General features: G+C 33.9%; 1 protein-coding gene across 5 annotated transcripts in view; it reads right to left on the bottom strand.

The window, feature by feature from the left end:
- Positions 1-367: 367 nt before the first annotated feature.
- Positions 368-21,420, bottom strand: part of MICU3 (mitochondrial calcium uptake family member 3) — a 52,418-nt gene continuing 31,365 nt past the window's right edge. For 3 of the 5 annotated variants that reach the window (XM_053941240.1, XM_053941241.1, XM_053941242.1), the window contains 6 exons: positions 16,589-16,689; positions 16,106-16,277; positions 11,990-12,098; positions 10,828-10,985; positions 7,888-7,962; positions 2,550-2,638 (listed from right to left, as the gene is read on the bottom strand). In XM_053941240.1, coding sequence (XP_053797215.1) covers positions 7,894-7,962; positions 10,828-10,985; positions 11,990-12,098; positions 16,106-16,277; positions 16,589-16,689 — 609 coding nt within the window. In that variant the 3' untranslated portion in view covers positions 2,550-2,638; positions 7,888-7,893. Of the gene's footprint in view, positions 2,639-7,887; positions 7,963-10,827; positions 10,986-11,989; positions 12,099-16,105; positions 16,278-16,588; positions 16,690-21,420 lie in introns of all 5 variants that reach the window. The other 2 variants (XM_053941238.1, XM_053941239.1) reach the window with 1 other exon arrangement.

Raw genomic sequence — 21,420 nt, 5'->3', positions numbered from 1 at the left:
AATTTACACAACTTTTCACATAATTTAGTTGCAGCATATACATCTTCTGTGCTGCCAGGAATTTTGCAGATTTTTAATATGGTTTTATTAAGCCCAGTGACTGCTGCTTATCCAAGGGGTGCCTCTACAGCAGATGGCATGTGCCATTACCGTGCCATGCTTTCACCTGTGCTTGCATTTTCAGGTCTTTTATGCAGAATTCTGTGGCTGAAAAGTGAAGCTATATAAAGAGACGACTAAAGAAGAAAACAAGACTATTTTTTTGTCATGGCAAGATGCTCAAATTCAAAGCACTTACATATTTATGTTACAAAAAAAAAAAGATTATTATGACAAAATAGTTTGAATTACATCCACTGCAAAGAAAATTAGTTTCAAGTGCATTTATTTTGAAATAAACAGGAATATTATATGTATATATTCATATTTATATTAAATAATATTAATAAACATGAAGAAAAAATAGTCTTAAAAACTAATCTGACACTTTCACATTTTATTTTATAGTAAGTAACTATAGATAGGAAATATATAGAAAAATGTTAAAATTGCTTCAAGCCAGCCATAAAAGCAAAATGCACTATTGCCTAGGGCAGTGGAGCAGCAAAATGATGACGATACAGCTGCTTCCTTCAAGGGGAGGTCACTGTGAGTGGGCAGTCATGAATGAAAAGGAAGGATGGGAACCCCTTCAGTGACTCCCAGTGTTTTCTTTTTTCTTTGTCCTTCACCACTGAAGTAGCAAACTGGGTTTTGCATGTGCTGACAAGAAGCAGTGAGACAGTTTTGCATACTGAGACGATACATTGAATACAGCTGATTCCCTAAATGATCACAGAGGGACTGCAGCTTATCTGAGTTCTGCTGTGTCAATTCAAGAACCTTTATCTCAATTTATTTAATTTATTTCTTGCTGTCAATAGTTTAAGGACACCAAGGTGGAAATTTTGAATTTATTTATCATGAAATATTAACTGAAGTATCATCCTTTGATAGTTTTCTGAACTGGCCTGGGTTTTGGTATTTTTTTTTTTTTCAGAAAAAAGCCATACTTAGGACATATTTTTTTCTACAATTCACAGTGTGGAATTTCTTTAAAAAAGCTTCCTTTTAATTTTGTTTTGATTTTTCTACCAGAGATATGTCTTACTAGAAATTAAGCATTTCAAAACTTAGGTGCTCTGTTACACAGACACCATACATCTACTCACATGACATATAAGATGGTAATTGAGCAACATGTGCACTGAACAAAATTTTAAAAAGTTTTATTTCATCATTTGGAGTAGTGAGATGTTTAAAAGCATTATTTTAGTTCTGTTTTGATTGTCTGACTACCAAATATTTCTGCTTCTGATGACAATTTATTGACATTAGTTCAAGTGTGTGCCTATTCAGGTAGAATTATTTAATGGCACAGTCTTTTCCTAAACAGATACAGATTTATTCAATATCCAGTAAATCTTTTCAAGATTTAAGGGCGTAAAAAATATGTGTTCTTGTTAGTGTGGATTTAATTCCTGCTGCCTAACAATAATGTTAATAGGGAGTAAGGAAAAATGCTGCTGCTGGATAGCAAACAAGTAATATTAAAATAATATTACATAGTGTTGTTCTGTACTGTGCATGCATTCATGTTTTGTTTTGTTTTTTGTTTGACACAAACACAAGCTATTTATCTAGTTTTCAGATATGGCATTCCAGAGTAGCAAATTAGACAACTATAATTTCTACTCAGTGCCACTTCATATAAAAGTGCACTATTCACAAGAAACACATGAATTTGTACTCTACCAGAAACATACCAGTGTATGGCAATAAAATTTATAATAAATATTACAAAGTGTGTGCTACATGAATTTGAACATTTTGACTTTTCTTTGACACACTGCTTGTAAGACATCTTAAAATCTGTACTATTTTTAAAGGATAAATTCATAAACATTATAATAAGACTTGGAGAATCTGAACATTATAGTTCATACAGTACTTTTCCTAGGTAAATACCTATCGTTCACATTTTAATCGTAACAGCTTTACTCTTTGTAAAACAACAGCCTCTAAGAGTTTAATTTGTCCATTCAACTCATATGTAATTGTTATGCTACTTAATGTAGTCTCATTTTCAGTTTAGCACCAACTTTTAATAGTGCTCACCTGAAAGTGAATTCACAGTCTAAGCTGATGCAGGCAGTTTCTCTTCAATGCCAAACGTCTTCTTGACCAGGTGTAAGACTTATTTTTGTTTCCCTTTAAATGACAATTTATCTCAAAATAATAAAAATAATATTCAAAAGATGTTCTTACAAAAGAAGGCTTCTCCCACTCACATGGCATAGTTAGTTCATCAGTTAAATAAAATACATAATGAAAAGCAGTTGATGATCACTACACTAAGTGGAAAAGAAGTCCTGTGTTTTCTACTGCAGCTGGAAGATTCACCATTCACCTGGGTTAGTTTGTTCTTCATTAAGAATTCATGGGAATAAATAATTCTAGCCAGTGCAGATAATCCTGCTTTCTTCCTTTATCTCAGCATATCTTGTCTCCGAAATTGCTTCCATAGATCTCTGAGATGCTCACTGGTTACAGTCATCACACAAGAGTAATATTCCTTCCAACCATACTTCGGAGTCTCCTGTGAAAAGTGAAAAACATACAATTGGAAAAAAGATACCATTCACTAAATTCATTAATTCTACCTTAAATTTTATTCAGACTCATACATACTAGATAGATGTTTTAATATTAAAATAATGAGAGATTACATTTACTTCTATAAAATGAAAGTTATAAATCCATACATAGGTTAAGTATTCAAAAGGCATCCTCACCTCACAGCACACAATTAGCATTCAACAAATAGCCTATTTATATTAAAAGATGCAAGAAAATATTTCCTCTTTATTCAGGTATGTCCAGCTCCCTCTCTAGTTTTGTTCCTTGCTTCTTTGTATTGACACTGTACTAAAAACTTCACCTGTGACACCAAACAAAAAGCACAGAAAATTACTGATGTTCATTAAACTGAGGCACTAGCAAAAGCCAAACACCATATGGGCAGATGACATAAAAGCTTTTATATTTTAGATTAACTTAATCCTGAATTGTAGTTCTGCAACAAGAATAGTTATCCATTGAATGGAGAGAAAAACTGGCCAAGGGCTGGCCTGAGAGATTCACTGCTCTGTGCTCTATGCTCTCTGTAGTTATCACTGGATCTCATTATTTCTTCCACTGTTCCTAACTCCACAAGTCTATTTGCATAGTAAGTGTAAAAAATAAATGGAGAGATACTAAGAATTAGAACAACTGAGGAAACAAGCCACTTTCCTCCTAGTTTATATGCTGAGCATATGCCACATGGTGTGGAATATCCCTTGGGCCAGCTGGGGTCAGTTGTCCTGGCTGTGTCCCCTCCCAACTCCTTGTGCACACCCAGCCTCCTCACAGGTGGGGTGGGGTGAAGAGCTGAGAAGTCCTTGACTCTGTGTAAGCACTGCTCATAGGAACCAGGACATCAGTGTGTCATCAATAGTATTCTCATCCTATATTTAAAACACAGCACCATAGCAGATACTCGGAAGAAAATTAACTCACTCTTAGCTAAAACCAGGACACATGGTGAGACTGTCCAATACCTTGTTTTGGTTGAACTGAGTCAAGATGTTAAAGAAATTGCCACACTGCAGTACATTAAAATCCACCATTAGACACTGAAGCCTACATCTATTTATTCTTATCCCTCATCTTGTTTAATTAAAAAGCACAGAAGTTTATAAAGAAGTTGTAGATATTCAGAACACAATTTAATCCACAGTATTATACTATAAATGAAATATTGGACACCATACTTACATGAATGCAAAATTTAGCTGATATTTATAGTCAATCTCATGAAAAAATGTGTAACTTGCAAATTGCAGTGCATTGTTTAACAAAAGCATATTCAGTTTATTAACCTGTGCTTTAAGATATGAATTTATTTTTTTTATGAAACAAGTTCAGAGAAATATTCATGAAAGTGATTAAAAGAAATGCTGAAATACACTGACTGTTCATTTACTTATTTCTAATGTATGCACTGTTGTTGTATCTACTCTCAGTGTACCAAATCCACAGAAGGAACAGCTTGTCCACACGTTCTGCAATGCTTTAGGTTGCAACATTCTCCTCCCACAGTATCCATGTACGTTTTTAAGCTTCTTGTCAGGTTTAGGATCAAAAGCCCAAGTTCTGCAATTTCCAATTACTTTTGTAAGATGAGTCAGGAAGGTGTGCCTAATCACACACTTTTCACCTCTCTGCTTTAGAGAAGAGGTGACCAAAAGTCTCTTCAAACAGTAAGCAACAGCCTCTAGTTTGTTTTTTTTTTTAAGTTGTCTTTTACACTAGATTTATTCAATTGCTGTGTACTAGGAAAGTTTAGAAATAAAAAGCTTTAAAAATATTAGCTACATGGAAAATTTAATCTCACTTGACAGAATGAAGTGTTTACAGAAGACAGCAATTTATAGTTAAAATGGCTAGAAATGAGGTTCTGAATCTATGCTTCAGTTTTCCATGTCTTTTTCAAAATAAATTTCTTTCCTCACTCAGTCTCAAGGTACTATTTTCAGCTATTAACCATTACCTCCTAAAAGCTTTTAATCAGAAATTTTGAAAACCCACTATATTCAGAACATCTAGAAATCAATTATTTTAATTTAAAAAATCTTAAGACTCTCAGAAAATTACTAGTACATAGAAATTAATTTCTAGATTTACATTTGTGATGTAATAATTACTTTCATTATTTCAGTAGTCAATAAAATCACAGTTATGGTCTAAGTATCTATTACAGTTACTGAGCACATGAATAGTTTAGCAAACAGTACTTTAGATGGACTTGAATCCCTTCTTAAGTTGGTCTCTAGCATCCCTTTTTGGAAATTAACTTTGAAAGGGCTTTGTTAGAAATTTCCTAGATAATCCTTCCACAAGACATTGAAAACAGAGCTCTCCTCTGTGCTCTGTCAGGCAGTTCTCTACAAACATGTTTTTCAGTTCTCCCTGCAGTGTATGCAAAGGAGTACCTGCCAATGCCGAGTCAGGCTGTGTGCCCTGCAGGGACCACACACAGCTTGTACAGTTGCTGCCCAAGGAGAAATTTGCATTATTTATTATAAGGGTACAACATTCTTTACACTGTGGAGTAATGGCATTAGTGCATTTTAGAGATATGTGATGTAGAGCACAATGTGCTGTTTATTGCTTGTCAGAGTGCAGATTCACAGTAGGGTATCATCTATGGCAAGCATGCCAAGTACCTTAATCTCCTTCACCAGAGTTCTACATTTACCAGAGAAAAGCACAGTTTTTCAAAGCACAATGAACTGTACATTTATATTTGGAAAAAAAGTAAAATTAATAGTAGTTGTACTGCACCTAACTGTGGGATGTAGTTGCAGCTGATTTTTGTATGTTATGTATTTATGTGCTTCTTTGAACATCAGACTGAAATTTAATTACCTATTGAAATTGTTCAATTTCAAATCACCAATGATTCAATTTTTATTATCTTTTCAATTTATAAACTAAATGGAAAATAATGGTTTTTAGAATTATGCAAAATCGACTTTCACTCCACAATGTATGGCAAAGACAGAACTATTTCTATTCTACTCCACAGTACTTTTGCCAAATCCCTTCACATGCCTTGGCTAAAGTTTCCATTTCCATTAGTAGAAGTTTACAGCAAATCTGAAGAAATATTATGAGTTATGCAATGCTTTGTACAAAAAGGAACTTAATAGCTAACAGCTGGTAACATCACTGTAACACCTGGGCTTGATCTCAGAGGTCTTTTCAGACCTTAACAATTCTGTGATTCTGACTTGTGGTAAGAGACAAGAAGCAGTTGCTCAACTGGAGAGCAATAGCAAACTAACGTGTCAGCAGGGAAGAGAGAATTTTATATATACAAGGCTTACACTGTAGTCTTCAGTGCACAGGCAACAGATATTTTATACAGACCTACTACTGAAGCAGACTTGATTATAGTACATAAAAAATTTTTGTTACATCCAGGAGCTCCAGGTGGGAAGAAGGGCAGAGTAAATACCTAGCAGCCTCTACATTAACTCAGTGACGCTTGCCTGTAGCCAAGTCCATGCCCTGAAAACTAACCTGGTTTCTTCTGTCTCCAAATGGGTAGTGTAGATGTACTATAATTTTTTTGAGAATGACTTTATACAGAATGAATAACATCTCTGGAGATTTATAAAACCCTTACAAATCTCCATGGTACATTTTTTCCAGTTTACATCATCTCAGCATAAGAATTAATTTATTTAGTGCTTGAATTTAGATCTGACAAGATGTTGATATATGTATACTTGATACTTTTACCACAGTCTCACTTGCTGTCACCAAAATAATTTTATTAGGTTTGTTAATTAGATACTGGATTCCTTTGTGTCGCTGCATTTTCTTCCACTTGGTCACATATCCTTCACTGAAATTATTAGGGAAGCATCATGACTGTGGAACATTTTGGCAGTTTCCTGTAAGAGCTGTTCCACATCTTGAAAAGTTTACAGTTTAAATAATACTTAACATGAAACTACAATATGGGTTTTGACAGAAAGACAAAGTACTCCTAATAAGTATCTTTAAAAATACATGAGAAAAGAAGAAAGGAATCTTTGATCAAAAAGTCAAACGTTTCAAATGTACAAAGTTACATAAAATTAAACTAAAGCCATGACTTCCTCTCATGTGACTAGTGACTTGGATTACTGAAATATTAAAATTTAAAAAGTATAAACTACTTTATTAGTCATTTACACTTCCCATTAGTAATGTGGAGAAACCAGACGCTCTGTTAAGATCAAATTTCCTCTTCTGTCCCTCATATATTAGTACAATGCTTCAGTATTAGGGTATAGTATTGAACAAAAAGTCTCAGCTTAATATTGTGCCTCAGAATTAAAACCAGCAGGGGAATGACAGTCAAACCCTCCTGGCACAGGAGCACAAGATGTGCTGGACTCCTCACAGGGTCACTCAGAGCAGACCACTGGCCATGGGGCCTTGCTTGTCATGGTGTGCTCTTTGCTCCTCCCCTCTGTAAAAATAACATCTGGAAGCCAACAGCCTTCAGAGCAACTCCTGCAAAGTCTTTACACAGAAACAGGAAAAACCCTTAAATTGCAAAGGAACAAACTCTTCCTTTATGTAAGAGGAGAAATGTCTACTAACGCAGTTTGTCCCCTGTGTGACAAACAGTTTCACAACACAGCTACAGAATAGGCACACCTCAGTTTTACACTGAAATCCCCAGTACAATTGAACTGTACAAATGGATGTTCATGTAGTGGATATGTGTAAAGGGCCATGATGATTACGTGTGAACACAGTGCTGATTTTTCAAAATTGCTGGTACAGCATTAATTGAGGCAAAAATACATGATTGCTTTCAAGAATGTAGCAATATAAAGCAAAGTAGAAAGAAGTCACTAAAAGTCAGAAAAATCTGCCTCTACAATCTTCCTTGGTAAATACTTATTAGCTATAGGTACCTGAGAAATTACTTAAAAAGAGATAATGGGACAGACAGAGAACAGCAACAGAAACTATGAAAAAATACTTTTTCTAATTTCAAACACAATACAAAATCACAGCTGGCTCACAGAACAATGACAATGTGAGTCAGTCATTATCAACTACAGGATAAAATACTATTGCTTCAGTCAAAAACACAACGTGATGCCTTGAGCTACTACATTGCTTGCGGCCATATAACCTATTCCTGAGTTTTGGAACAGGAAACAAAGCAGTGACAGTTCAACATTCAGCCATTCCTGCAGGCATGCCAGCACACTCAGACTGGTGGCTAACACATACCGTCATTTATCTGCTATAGAGCTCCTTCCTCACGCAGGATTTGAAAGTAGTGTACCTCTGTATAGGTTTGTAGCCCTGTGGAGCAGAAGATGGAGAAGTGTGCAGATGCAGACAACGCATGAAGGCAGCCAGGGGTAAGCATAAGACAACGGTATCATGAAAATACAAAAAAATGGCTTTAATTGACAAATAGCTAGGAGATACAGTACAGTATGTGTTACGCAAAATGTTTAGCATTTAGTCATTAATCTCCAAATCTTCTGGTTTACAAATTAGAATTTGTAAAGGAAAGGGAATCTTCTTATATATTTTTAAATTTGAAAAAGAAAGGAAAATAATGATTTTAAGTAAACAGTAAACAAAAAAAAGCTTTTCATTTTTGACCATTTTTAATAAGTTTTTAGCAATACTCTGACTGACCACTTGATGGCAGCTTAACATATGAGTTGGCTTCAAACTACTAAAACAAAAACAAGGTTTCAGGTTGTGCTACAAAATTGCAGAAAAAGAGAAATTTCATTTGGTGAAGTCTTTAAGACATTTACTTTTACAAAATTGTACCTAAAATTTGTATTAAAATGAACATTTGTTGTGTTCCTATAAGAGGTAGTACCTGACTCTCCTGAAGTTTTTAAGTTCAAGGCTAAGCTTTTGAAGAGGACAAACCTTCTACATACTGACTGATGTTTCAGAACTGCATTTTCATTGGACTTGTGTGACTCTTTGCTCTTAAATAGGTTCACTTTAGTCTGATTATATAACCACAAAATGCCCTTTCCCAAAATACATGGTCCCAGTACCAAATCCTGTAATGGCCTCAAGATTCTGGGCAAACACAATTAGTGAAACAACTTTTAAAAAGGTAGAATTGCTAAGTACAGGACGTTAATTGTAAAATTGTACTTCAAATCACAGGCCTAACTGTTATTTTGGGATTTTTTTAGTGAGATAATCAGATACTACATTAATTGGAAGACATTAATTGTGGAATACTTGAAATTAAAATCAGGCATTTATAATTCATAAAGTGGTTCAGACTTCTCATGGCCAAGATTTCTATGTTGCTACAAAATACTGACTAAGCTGAAGCTGTTACGATCTTTTATCTGTATAATGATACTGACTGAATTTTCACATGGATTCAAAACACAGTTATTGATAAAGAAAAGGTTAGTCATTTGTTAGTTTTGATTTAGCATAAGATGACATTTAAGTCCTCCACATTGTAGGAGCAAGAGGGCAAAGTTTTACTTGTTTTGGACACATTAAATACTGTGCAACTTTTAACATACAAACAATAGGAAGAAATTAATAACACTTTCCACCAATTTATTCTGGGAAAAAGGTTCTAAAGCATTATCTACTTTTCATTCTAAACCAAGACTGCCGTGGGTGGGGGGTGTTTATTAAGGCAAAATTTTTGCAGTATTTTTTTATGAAGGCAAATTTTTGCAGAATTTTTACTGCTATCAACTCTTGGAAAAAATGGTTTGTTTGACACTTATGAAAACTTACTGGAAATTGTAATTTCTCAGTTTACTACTGTAATGTCTTGGAATACTACTGATTAGTGAAGAGAATGCATTTAACTGAATTACAGGGCCAAATCACAATTGTCTCCTAATTCAGGAGATCTCTAGTATTTAACTTAAATTAGAATTGTAATTTAGGAAAGACTGTGTCATTCTTCTGAATATTGACTATTCTTTATAGTTCTTTTACAGTCCACTGGAATATTTTATAGTGGTCAAGGGAAAAGCAAGATATATATGTAAGACTGAATAGCTGGATGATATAGATTCTTAAAATTATATGTGATTTCTGTCATGCATTTTGTGAAATAGGAACATGTAATAAATACAAGAATTACTTAGTAAGCAGACTTTTTGCTGGTTAAATTAACATACACTGCACATTTACAATTAGTAAACAATTAAAACATACAGCTGAACAGCTTGAAACGATTGTGAAGCAATCATCATTACCACACCATAATATAAGGAATTGAGGACCAACAAGGAAATTAAGTTTGTGACAAATACAGGGGTTGTTATCCACATTTTATGTTTGATCATAATATTACAGAAATAACAAGTAAACTATTAGACTCAACACCACAGAAAGTTCTAAAGTTACATTTAGAAAGCTAACTACAATTAACTAAAATTACAGAAATAACATATTGAAATGTGACTTTAGGAATCATAATACAGTTTATCTCTAAGCAATAAAGTAATAAGATTGTTAGTTAGAACACCATTTTACATTTAGTTAAAAACGTTAACACCTGTCATATGAAGAAAAAAAAAAGACTGCAAGTAATTTCCTGCCCTCTAGCTTATTATAATTGAGTATTAGATTAAGGGTTTAATTATTAAAATCAGCCGTGAACTAGAACACAGAATTGTTCAGCACCACTTCACTAATTTTTATTTGAAAATTAAAACTACCTTCTGCTGCAACTCTTTTGAACTGTCATTATGAGCACTTGGTATTATATATGATGTTTTAGAAGAGTTGACCTTTAACTTAACTTCTTGAGCTTGAAAAAGACAAATTCTCTTTTCTCTGCAAGCAATACAGAAATAATTGCTGCCGTTGTTAAAATTCTTAATGCTAACCTATTAATCACGCAATACAGAAGAAATGACAGTATACAGGGGATGTCTCATCTCCTATTTGGTTTGCACATTATAAAGGTACATCACGTCCTCTAAGTATTGCTTTCTAACAAAAAAAAAATGAAGAAGAATTTAACAAGGATTTTATCTTACAAATTGCTTCAGTATTTCTATAAATGTATGTCTTAAAGTGTAAGTCATAAACTGTATGTCTTTAAACATATGCACTGCTGGTTTGAAATCTACAGGTGCTACAGATGCTAAAGTAGTGGTAAGTAGCAAAGTCCACTAAGATAACTATAAAAATTAGAATCCTTACCCTAAACCCTCGATTGAGTCTGTCTTTCATAATGCCGATAAATTCTTTATAACTCAACTGGTCATCTCTGTCAACATCAAAAATCTTGAACACTGTGTTCACCAAATGTGGTGAGAGCTTCACACCTGTGGCTACATACACAGCACGCTTGAATTCATCTGCATAAGGAGAACACCAGGAAAAAATTTTAAAATGTGAATTTAAGGGTACTTTGTGAACAGCATATTATGAAATATAAGTAAACTTTTAATTCGAATTTTCACATTTACATACTCAAAAATATGACAAAGTGAAAATTAGGACTGCATTTCACAGTTCTAAACCAAGTAGGTCTTAACTGATATAAAATGACATATAATGAAATTCACAAAATTAATAAAATTATATATAATGGTGCCAATTATTTTACAAAAAAGGTAATAGTCCATATACTGTACTGTGTGCAGTAACAAAATTAGAAAATCATATAATTAAACCTGTTACATATATGGCATTTACTTATTTGACTCAAAACAGAACCCATGAAATAGAGCACAGAGAAAATGATACAATCCCTAGGTAAGGCCGCATGAGGCAGGACCATGCTGGTGTTACAGGGTCAGACCCAAGTAGAAGCTATTTGAGGAGAGCACACAAGTCTGACCACTTTGCATGTTGCTCACCTTGTGTTCCCCAGGCATCACAACTGTTCTATTAAGGATTTTAGTAGGTACATACTTGCCTGGTTCTTTAAGTACTCACTTACTGATTTGTTAAAAATCTGTCTGATCTCTCTTTGGACCTTCTGACATTGTTTTCTTCTACAGCCTTTGTAGAAGGCCAAGTTTCAGATGCTCACTATGTAAAGAAATGCTTTTGTTTACCTTAATCTGATCTCTCATTGGTGTCAAGTGCCTCTTAACTCTTGTATTGTAGGATTTGATGGACAACTATTCTGCATTCAGCTTGTTCACCACTTACATGACTTTGCATGATATCTCTTATGATATGACCAAGCCTTTTCCTCTCAAAGCTGGAGTCCTAGCATTTTTAGCCTTTTACTGGAAGCATTAAAACTACAAACTAGGAAATTAAAAAAAAAAAAAAAAAAAGTGAAAAAGTGCATTTCTGTCAACAGTTCTATATGGCTATCAATAGGTTTAAAAAAAATATAGATACTTACCTTGACCTATCGAACGACTTGCAAAATTATACATTTGCATTGCAATTGTAAAGTCTTCTAGATTGTTCAAGAATTGAAAAAATGATCTAAATTCTTCAAATGTGATACCCTAAAAACCAAGAGAACAATATGCACTGTAAGAATTTTCTGTAGTAATAACAACTGAATAAACAAACCTTGCAATTATATATGTGAATTTCATTAAAAAAAAAAAAAAGTATTTGTAGTAAAAGTCAATGAAGTAGAGAACGGGAGTTTCTTGAGGAATGCAGTATGTCTTTACTCTCTGCAACTGCAACACAACAGCAACTCTCACCAGAGCAGTTGAAAATACTGTTCCATTGCTGAGGGCAATTTTTAAGATTTCCAGGATTATTACAACAGGATAGTCAATACTGAGAATAAAAAGTTTAGGTTTGGATTATCATTGGAGTATGTTTACTACTGGAAACCTGAAAACCACTATTATATATATATGTGAATGTGCTCATATAAGTACATTGAATGGATTCATAAATAAATGTTATGATCTACCTTAAGCCTGTATTTGAGGATGAAAATTTTATATATCCAGATTTAGACACCTAAGTCTTTTCAGCTGAGGGTTTTCAAGTACTGCAGGGTTTGTCCAGCTTTATAAAAAACCAATTGCATTTTGACCAGACTTTAGACTATTTTCTGTGAAAGTTCCACTGAAAGTGTTCTTGTTAAAAGAGTTTATCTTCATTCCTTGTAATATTTGTTCTGCAGTTTTTTCATCTTAGTTAGAGATCCAAACATCTGATCAACTATCTCTAAATCAATTCTGAAAGCCTCTGAAAATGAGACTTTGAACTAAGCCAGGACCATTGCCTATATAAAATTCCCCCTGGTCTCAGCCATTCTGAATATGGAATGGCATTCTGCGTCAAACCTTGATCTCCCTGGACTCCTTTAACTATAATTCTTGGCTATTTTTTCATTTGCTTTTATTCTTTTATCCTATTTAAGTACTTGTCTCTGAAAATATACTTGAAGGCAATTAGTAAGACCTGTGAGCCTTTATGTTCAAACTAAAACATTGATCTATGTCTCTGCTCAAACATATACATAGTCTTTATAGTATGGTGGAAGACAGGAAACATGTAAATGTAGGTTTGTGCCAGAAGATGGCAGAAGTTGGATGCTAACCCATATGAAACAGCAAGGACTGTGGAAATATGGAGAGCAGCATAATATTGTTATAATAGAAGAATTTAATAGGTCTCCACACACTTGAGATGTAAACCCCTGCTCAAGTGATCCAACCTAACTACTAGCCAAGATTTATAAACTCTTTGGAGAGCTTAGCCCATCTCCATCAAGAATTGCTTTTCTCAACAAGCAGATCCTTCACAACTGGGAGGAAACCTTCATATACACAAGTAGAACTACCACCTTATTTAAATTTTATCTTAAAAACAGAATTTAACATTATCAATACTGTCTTTTTGTTTCATTGCATTTGAGACTATTTGCGTGTCCAAGTTCTAGTTCTCACACTGTGTTTAGACTGAAAACTCTATGGGACTGGAGTAACTCTGCCATGCATTTGTGAAATTCCTAGATCAGTGAAACTTCATTGCTTAGCCAGGAGCCTCAGGTACTATGGCAAAACAGCAATTGTAGAGAATATCCACCCAAGTCTTGAGTTGACATTTTTAGGTTCACAAATCCTTGATGTGCACTAATTTATCTGTAAAAATTCTGCATGCAAAAAATAAGTGTAAGAGGTCAGGCTACTCCAAAAATCTTGTTTGTGTGCGTGACTTTCGCTTTTTCTAATAAACTGCTCTTTCTCATACCTCAGGTTTTCTGGCTTTTACCCTTCCAATTCTCTCCCTCATCCTGCTGGTGGGGGAGTGAGCAAATGGCTGTGTGGGGCTTGGTCACTGGCTGGGATTAAACCATGACAAAAAAAAGGAAGCTAACTGTTTAACTTATATGGACAGATTATATTCTACTACAGCAAAGAAAACTCAGATTAATGTACCAATGCTGCTAAAAATGCACAGACTTTCTTCAGGAGCTGATATCTGTAGTAATTCATGATGCCAGCTTACATGAATCACTGCTTGGCATCTAGTTAGTAAAAGGAGGAAGACATCCTGTGAGCAGGCAGCACGCCAGCTGAACATTTTGACACGATTAAAATATGATAAAAGATTATCATACTGCTTTAGGGGCTTCTTCGTACAGAAGGATAACATTGCCAACTGTGAGAGAATGGGCATATTACTTTACAGACTCAACTAATTTTTCTTCTGAATGGAATCCTCTGGTTAGTATTAGTATTGCAGCACATCACTGTCATGAAATAAAGAGCAAATTTTATAATTTTCAAATTATAGTGTTATGACAAGAGCCAAAAAAGTGCTAACATTTGAACAACATATGAACAACACCTCCATGGCAGTAAGAGGCAAAGTCCTGTTTTTAAAAGCCTGTGGCCAGCATAAGAGATGTAGTGACAGAACATTTACCAAGCTAATGATACAAAGTTATGAAAAACAGCCATGTCTTGCTTCACTTAATGGAGATATAGCATATGACATACCTCAAATACCAAAATATTTGGCACCTGTCCAGTGCCAGGACATGGCCAGATCACAGCATAAAGGCAAATTTGTAACTGAGTGACAAAGCTTTCTACATAGAGGTTTTCCTTAACTGCTGGTCCCACCAGAGACCAAAAAGAGGAAACTACAGTGGAATACTTGCTTTGACATTGTAAGACTTAGATATGAACTTCAAAAACTACTACCTGTGTTCAAAAGAAAGTATCTGTGTATTTACTTAATTTCACCTTTGACATTCAAAGTATTTCTCTGTAACTACAACTGTCATTATTTTTCAGTTTCCCAAGTGATACTTAAGTTATTGATTCTACACAAGACCCAAAATGTCTGGTTTTTGGGTTTTCTTTTTAGATTTCCATCTGGAACCATGCAGTTATAGCAATTCTATTGCACTGTCTTGGCTCTGAATATTGAAAGCTGCAGCTACCTTTTACAGCAGTTTGATCTGAGTACCTCAGTGTCTAGACCAGGAACTTGGAAAGGGTGACTGAGCAGGAACTCTGACCCCAATCTTACCATGTCATCTGACAGCTAATCTGGTCAAAAGAGACAGCCCTGCTTTCCCAGCTATATTTAACACTCAGTGGCCCTAACTGTTGTACAACCACAGGAAGAATCAGATAATCCACGTATCTGAACAGAAAACTGCTGATTTTTGGGATGTGCTTCTATCAGGTCAGTTGACTGATCTTACTGTGAAGACTGAAATTAAAATGTCATTCCTCAAATAAAAACAAAACCTAAACAAACTGTTCAAACTGATTTATTACTTTTCTTTGTAAGCTCTGCTGTCAATGCTATTAAAAGATAAAGCTATTGAAAGAGTTAGATTTCTAGGACAGATTAATCTGATCTTCTGTAAACACAAACAGAAGAAGTATATCCAAAACATCTCTTGTTTGAAGGGCTACTTTTAACAGATAATCACTGATGCATAGTTGCTACTACATTTGTCTCAGATACACTTCTGACAAGGTATTTGTTGTTAAACAAATTAAGGACTATCTACCTCCTGACCTTTACTGTTTATATTATAATTTCTGTCTCTTCAGTCATTAAAAAACCCACATACCCAACAATAATTACAAGCAATCCACTAATAAGACTATAAAACAATGAGATAAAATGTAATGTTATTTCTGAGGAGATGCTACTCCAGTGGCAGTGGAAGGAAGGAAGAAGAGAAGGAGAGAAAGAAAGAGAGAAAGAGAGAGCGAGGGTTTTTTGATAATTCATTGCTAGAAAATTTTTAATGTCTTATGGTTTTTGCAATTTAACCTGTTCTATGTATCTGTTATGTTCTATCTAAACTTCAACAATTCTACTAGCCAAATCCTACAGAATATAATTCTAAGCTATTTACTCTTCTACATTTTATTCAGCAAGTAATCTGAAAAACCAGGCATGCAGTTTATGATCAAAATAAAATCCTGGTGCTAAGTAATTCAGTCCAACAAAGCTATGTTTTCATGTTAATGACACTGGGACTGCACACTGTGGTCCACTGCTAAGCAATTACCTTTTCTTCAGGAATACTGCCACGCAAGTTTTCCAGGTAACTTGATGTATTTTCCACATTTGTATACCTCAAGAGAATATGGGCAAAGTCTTCCTCACTGATGGTGTTCATCCCATTAGAGTAGGAAAGGAATTCTATCTCTAGAACCTCAGTTTGCAGGTTATCCATAAATCTAAAGCACAAAAAAATGTGAAGAAATTGTCATACTTTGTATTTCTACTGTTTGTGTCCTTAAATAAGGACAGGACTGGGGTATAACCTTTCCACTCCAAACTAACTAAAATTTGCAGCAACACTGGAAGAGGACTTTTTATTATTGGGCAACTTATTGTTTTATTTTGCTCTTTGTATATATAACACAGAAAGGGAACATAAACCATATAAACATACCTGCATAAGCTATGTGTATAGTAATGCAGTACACATTAATTAGAACAAGTATACAAATATTTTTTACAAGGAATTAATGAAGTTGAGACTCACCTATAAAAATCTTCAAAGTTCAGTTCAGCTTTTCCTTTCTTGCCAAAGAAGTGTACAAGCAGTGTAGTGTCTGATAGTGAACTTGTAATATCATCAGCACGCTTCAATATTAGAATAAAAAAAATTAAAGGCCATGATTGGATCAGATACAGAAGTATAATCTGAGAATGCCTATCATCATAATAGACTTTTCTATTAAAAGAGTTTGTATTTAATGTTTATAGTCTTTAAAAAGATTTTAATATTGCAATCCATTACATTAATTTTGCCATGCAATTTTCAAACAAAATAGCAGTAGCTGTTAATTGCATTTAGTAGAAAGTAGTTAAACTAACAGAATGATGTAATGGAAGCTGCAATGAAGGGGGAAAAGGTATGAAAAATAAAACCAGAAACTTGTGAGGAAAAAAAAATCTTGTCGGTTAAGGTAAAACATAAAATATAACTCCCTTTGTACACAATCTCGCTTCCCTTCTACTATGAAATGACAAAGAAATTAAAGTACATTAGTTCATATACTCTTATTCCATATTTCAAAAGTAAGTATGGGATTGTGTTCCAAAATCACATCAGTTAGATGCACTTTACATGATTCTTTTCTGTAAGTTGTAGACAGCTACATCTTAAATGTTATTGCCCAAATACATTTAAAACACCAGAATTATGAAATATTTTTAAATAATGAAGCAATATTTGGATTACTTCTCTTAAGACTGTTCCTGATGTACCGAGTTGTGGTCTCTGCGCAGGACTGGGATCTCTGAATATGTATTAATATCTTTTCCTTAATAAATAACAAAGGTTTTGAGGGCCAGAATTAGAAGAGAAAGCCAACTAATTTTGACCATTTGTAATAGCACAAGTTGTAAACAGGAATACAAACAGAAGCAACTATCATCTGTGTACAGTGATTGCATAATATTCCACTTTTTTTACTACATATTCATTGCCCTTAACTATTGTATATATGCATTGATTTTACTTCTTTGAAAAAGAAGCCCTTGATACACTGAAGAGCTAAAGAATAATTCAGTAATATAAGGTTCTTGAATAAGCCACAGTAGCCCAACATGGCACTGTCCTCCTGGAATTAACATGCTTTTGCCAAAATTAGAAATTTAAAAAGTAATGTATTTAGTCTCCTTACTGCACCTGCTTAGAATTACCTCCCGTCCAAGCTCTCATTTTTCTTATAAAGACAAGACTTTATGAAAAGCAAAGAGTAGGAGAGCAGTCTCTGCTCTTCCTAGGCAAGCTTTTAGGAAGTTTGTCTGATTCTAGTGTTACAGTACAAAACAAGGCATAGTACAGAAACCCAGCAAATATTTGGGAGATGTAACAGTATTAATTTAGCACTATAATGATACATTATGAACCTATGGAATCTACCATAGAAACAGAAAACTGTTTTTATAGCTCTATAAAGATCTACATGCATAAACCTGCAAGCCACACTCAAGAGTCCTTTAAGACTACTTCTTCATTGAACAGGCTATAAATTTATAATAGACAAAGAAACTCTAGGTGAAGAAACCAGGAAAAAATTTTGAACAATATGCAATAGTTCAACATCACGATAAACCATGTACCATATGAAAAAGCATTTCACATCTACATTCTCTAAAATACACTATATTATTTTCAAATTTACATACTGATTTGTAAAAAATCTAAAGTGTAATATTCATTAAGAGTATTTATGTATCAACAACAAGGAAAAATACAAGGCAGTTAACAACACAAATCCCTTCCTTTCAGCATCCAATCTAAAGAAATGAGAGAGACTTTTCTGTTCTTTAGTATAATCAGTTTAGGATTCTCAAGATTGCATTTCATGTACTCTAGCTTCCTCTTTATTCTCATATTCTTCTCCAGGGAGAAATAAGATGACATAGTATATACAGAGGTAGAGATATTTCATGCACTTCAATTAAGATAGCTCTGCTCTTCAAGTGAGCAAACTAATTCAGAAAAGTAATCACTATTTGTCTTTTAATATTGTTATCCTCCACTACAGGACACAATATACTGAAATGCAGATACCCTGATTTCTTATGTCTTTTAAGCAATTAAATCCCTAAGCACATTCAAACAATTTCCCTCAAGTACACCGAAAAGATATCAAATGTTAAATTACAGCCTTTCATCTTGAAAAAACATTTCAAAACCTTAGTCTTAGGTTGCATTCGCCCATATCTAAAGAACTATTTAAAAAAAAAAAAAACCTACAATCTGTAAGTCTTTTCACAATTCCCACTTGGTTGGCCTCACTATGAAAAAACCCCAAACAAAAACCTCACTGAAGAAACTCAACCTAATATGGTTCTCTGAAGAACTGCAGGCAACTGAAAACTATTCCTGTACTCCTTCTGCACTGATAGCATTAAATAAATTCTCTTTTATATGGCAAATGATAAAACCAGAAGCTTTAATCATTTAAATCTATTATTTATTTTTCATGATAAAATTTATTTTATTTTCAGTGCAAATTAAATTGCCTCACCTGTTTCCATGTATACAAATATGAGCCTCAATTTTGATAAAATATATTTTGTAGTCATTTAAATGAGAATAAAATCATTGTCATTTTTCTTTACCTTTACACTAACTGGTACACAAATGCAGGTAAAGAGACAGTCTGAAGACAAGTGTTTCAATCACTTGATTGACTTGCTGCATAATGGCAATATCTTCTTTTCTATTTTCTAACCTGAACCGCATAAAGTCTATTTATTTCATGTTCTGCAAAATTAGTTTCAAGTTCTTGATTAACAAGGGTTGACTAAAAGTAGGTAATGCTTATGAGCATTGATTCCACTTTTACCAACATATCCCAGTAATTAAGTATGTATATTATGATTTGATTTAATAAGAGCTTTCTTACCACAAGCTCTTGATTTTTCCAACAGTGATAAATAACCTACTGATTTCCAGTTTCACTTAGTAACTTAAGAATAAACCCCAAAACTGAATTTAGTGGCAACTGCCATATTCCAATAGGACAGTGAAATTGCTAAATTAGTAAGAACAGAAACAGTATTATACACTGTCCTAGAGAAAACTAGTTGTGATAAATAACTTTACCCTCCCTAAGAGACCTTTTGATTCCCATAGCAACAAACCTTATTTACTCTCCTTTTCAACTTACATACAGACTTCTCAAAAGCCTATGAAACAACACAGACCCCAGTGTCACCTTGCTTTATAATCACTTTCTTACTACAAATAGCTATAATATTATTCAGATGCAAGAGTACCTGGGAGAGATAAGAATATGGATGAAAGCCAGCTGGCCCAAACCAAGCAAGATAAAGATAATTACAGTGAGAAGTGGGAAATTGTCAGTGGAGAAAATGCAGAACATGAATTTTCTTCATAAAATGATTACAAGTGAGCAGACAGGCTTTTTACACACTTTACAGAGAATTTAAATCACTACTAAGTATAGTTGCTATTAAGCTTCAGTTTCAGTATAGTTACAGATACTACTCTGAGGCATCAGATACTCTCTCTCCAAATTAAACGTGTGTAGACATTACCAAATTTAAGTCCATCTATACTGGGAATTGAATTAATGCCCAATAATGGTACACTAGGATGACATTTCATTCAGAAAGCTCAATGCCCCAAGCGTCTTGAATAATCAGTGAAATTAGAAGCCTTCTCTCCCCTCTATGTCGCCTTATCTGTCTAGACAAGAGCACTGATATTCTGGATTTTAAAATTTGGTGGAATAAATTAGGATTAATAACTGAATTAACAATTCAGAAGCTCATCAATGTAGAAGCAAGGGAAGATAGGCTGGGTCTACTCCTTTATTGCAAGATTACTATGTACATGTTATTATTATGGATATTACTATAAATATTGTTGTAAAACTCTATTCTGTAACACCATATTTTGTTTTGTTGAAGGGCAAATGAACACAAGCCGAGAGAAATACAGAAAAGGCTTATTTGATACCTAGGAAATGTAGGTTCTACCTTAAAAGAAAAATCAAATACTTATTTTGTTTGTCCCATAATTAAAATCCAATTAAATTTAAACAGAGGGCTATGATTGCATTTATAAACACAACCATGAGTATGAAGATTAACACTAATGGAGAAAAAGCCCTATGAAAATTAATGAACAGCAGAGTGATATAAAGGGACTATGGGTAAATTTAGCCTGGAAATTAGAAATAAATCCATCAAAGTCCTCAGGTTATTCAATAGCTTCTGCAGAGGAACAGCAGGGACAAAACACTAATTACTTTTAATGTGAAGCACACATTGCTTCCAAACCAAGGAAAAAGACTGTTTTACTCTGGAGGTCAGTTTCAGTTTCTTCTTTTCTCATTATGATCCACTTAGGAAATATGGAACTCTGAGACCAGAGTCAGTGGGGAGTTGCTGTATGTTCTTAATGCCACTACCGGCAGAGCTATCACTCTCATTGTGTGGGGCACAGAAAAGCATAAATTATCTGGTTTTCTGACCCTCTGACATGATAAATATAAAGAAATATCTAACTCATTATCTAGAAGCAGATCATGAAACAAGAATTATTAGAATTTAAAGCATTATGGAAATTAATTTGACAGCTCAGAAGTATTTCTAGACCTCCACAATGATCGTGTAATATAAAAAAGATGGACCAATGTTTTGATTACCTTAAAACATTCCTGTTTTTCTCCAATAATTAAATAAATCTTTGCATTATACTTTTTGTGAAGATTGGCTCTGATAAAATACATAAAAAGCACATTAAGGATGTAATGATTAAAAGCTTAAAGGGCGACAACTTTCAATAAAGTTGTCATTTTATTAGACTACGTCTAAATGACAAAG

This window comes from Vidua chalybeata, chromosome 4 (assembly GCF_026979565.1).
Source record: "Vidua chalybeata isolate OUT-0048 chromosome 4, bVidCha1 merged haplotype, whole genome shotgun sequence".
Classification (NCBI taxonomy): Eukaryota; Metazoa; Chordata; class Aves; order Passeriformes; family Viduidae; genus Vidua; species Vidua chalybeata.
The sequence above is the reverse complement of the archived record's forward strand: the minus strand, read 5'-3'. Positions and strand labels throughout refer to the sequence as shown.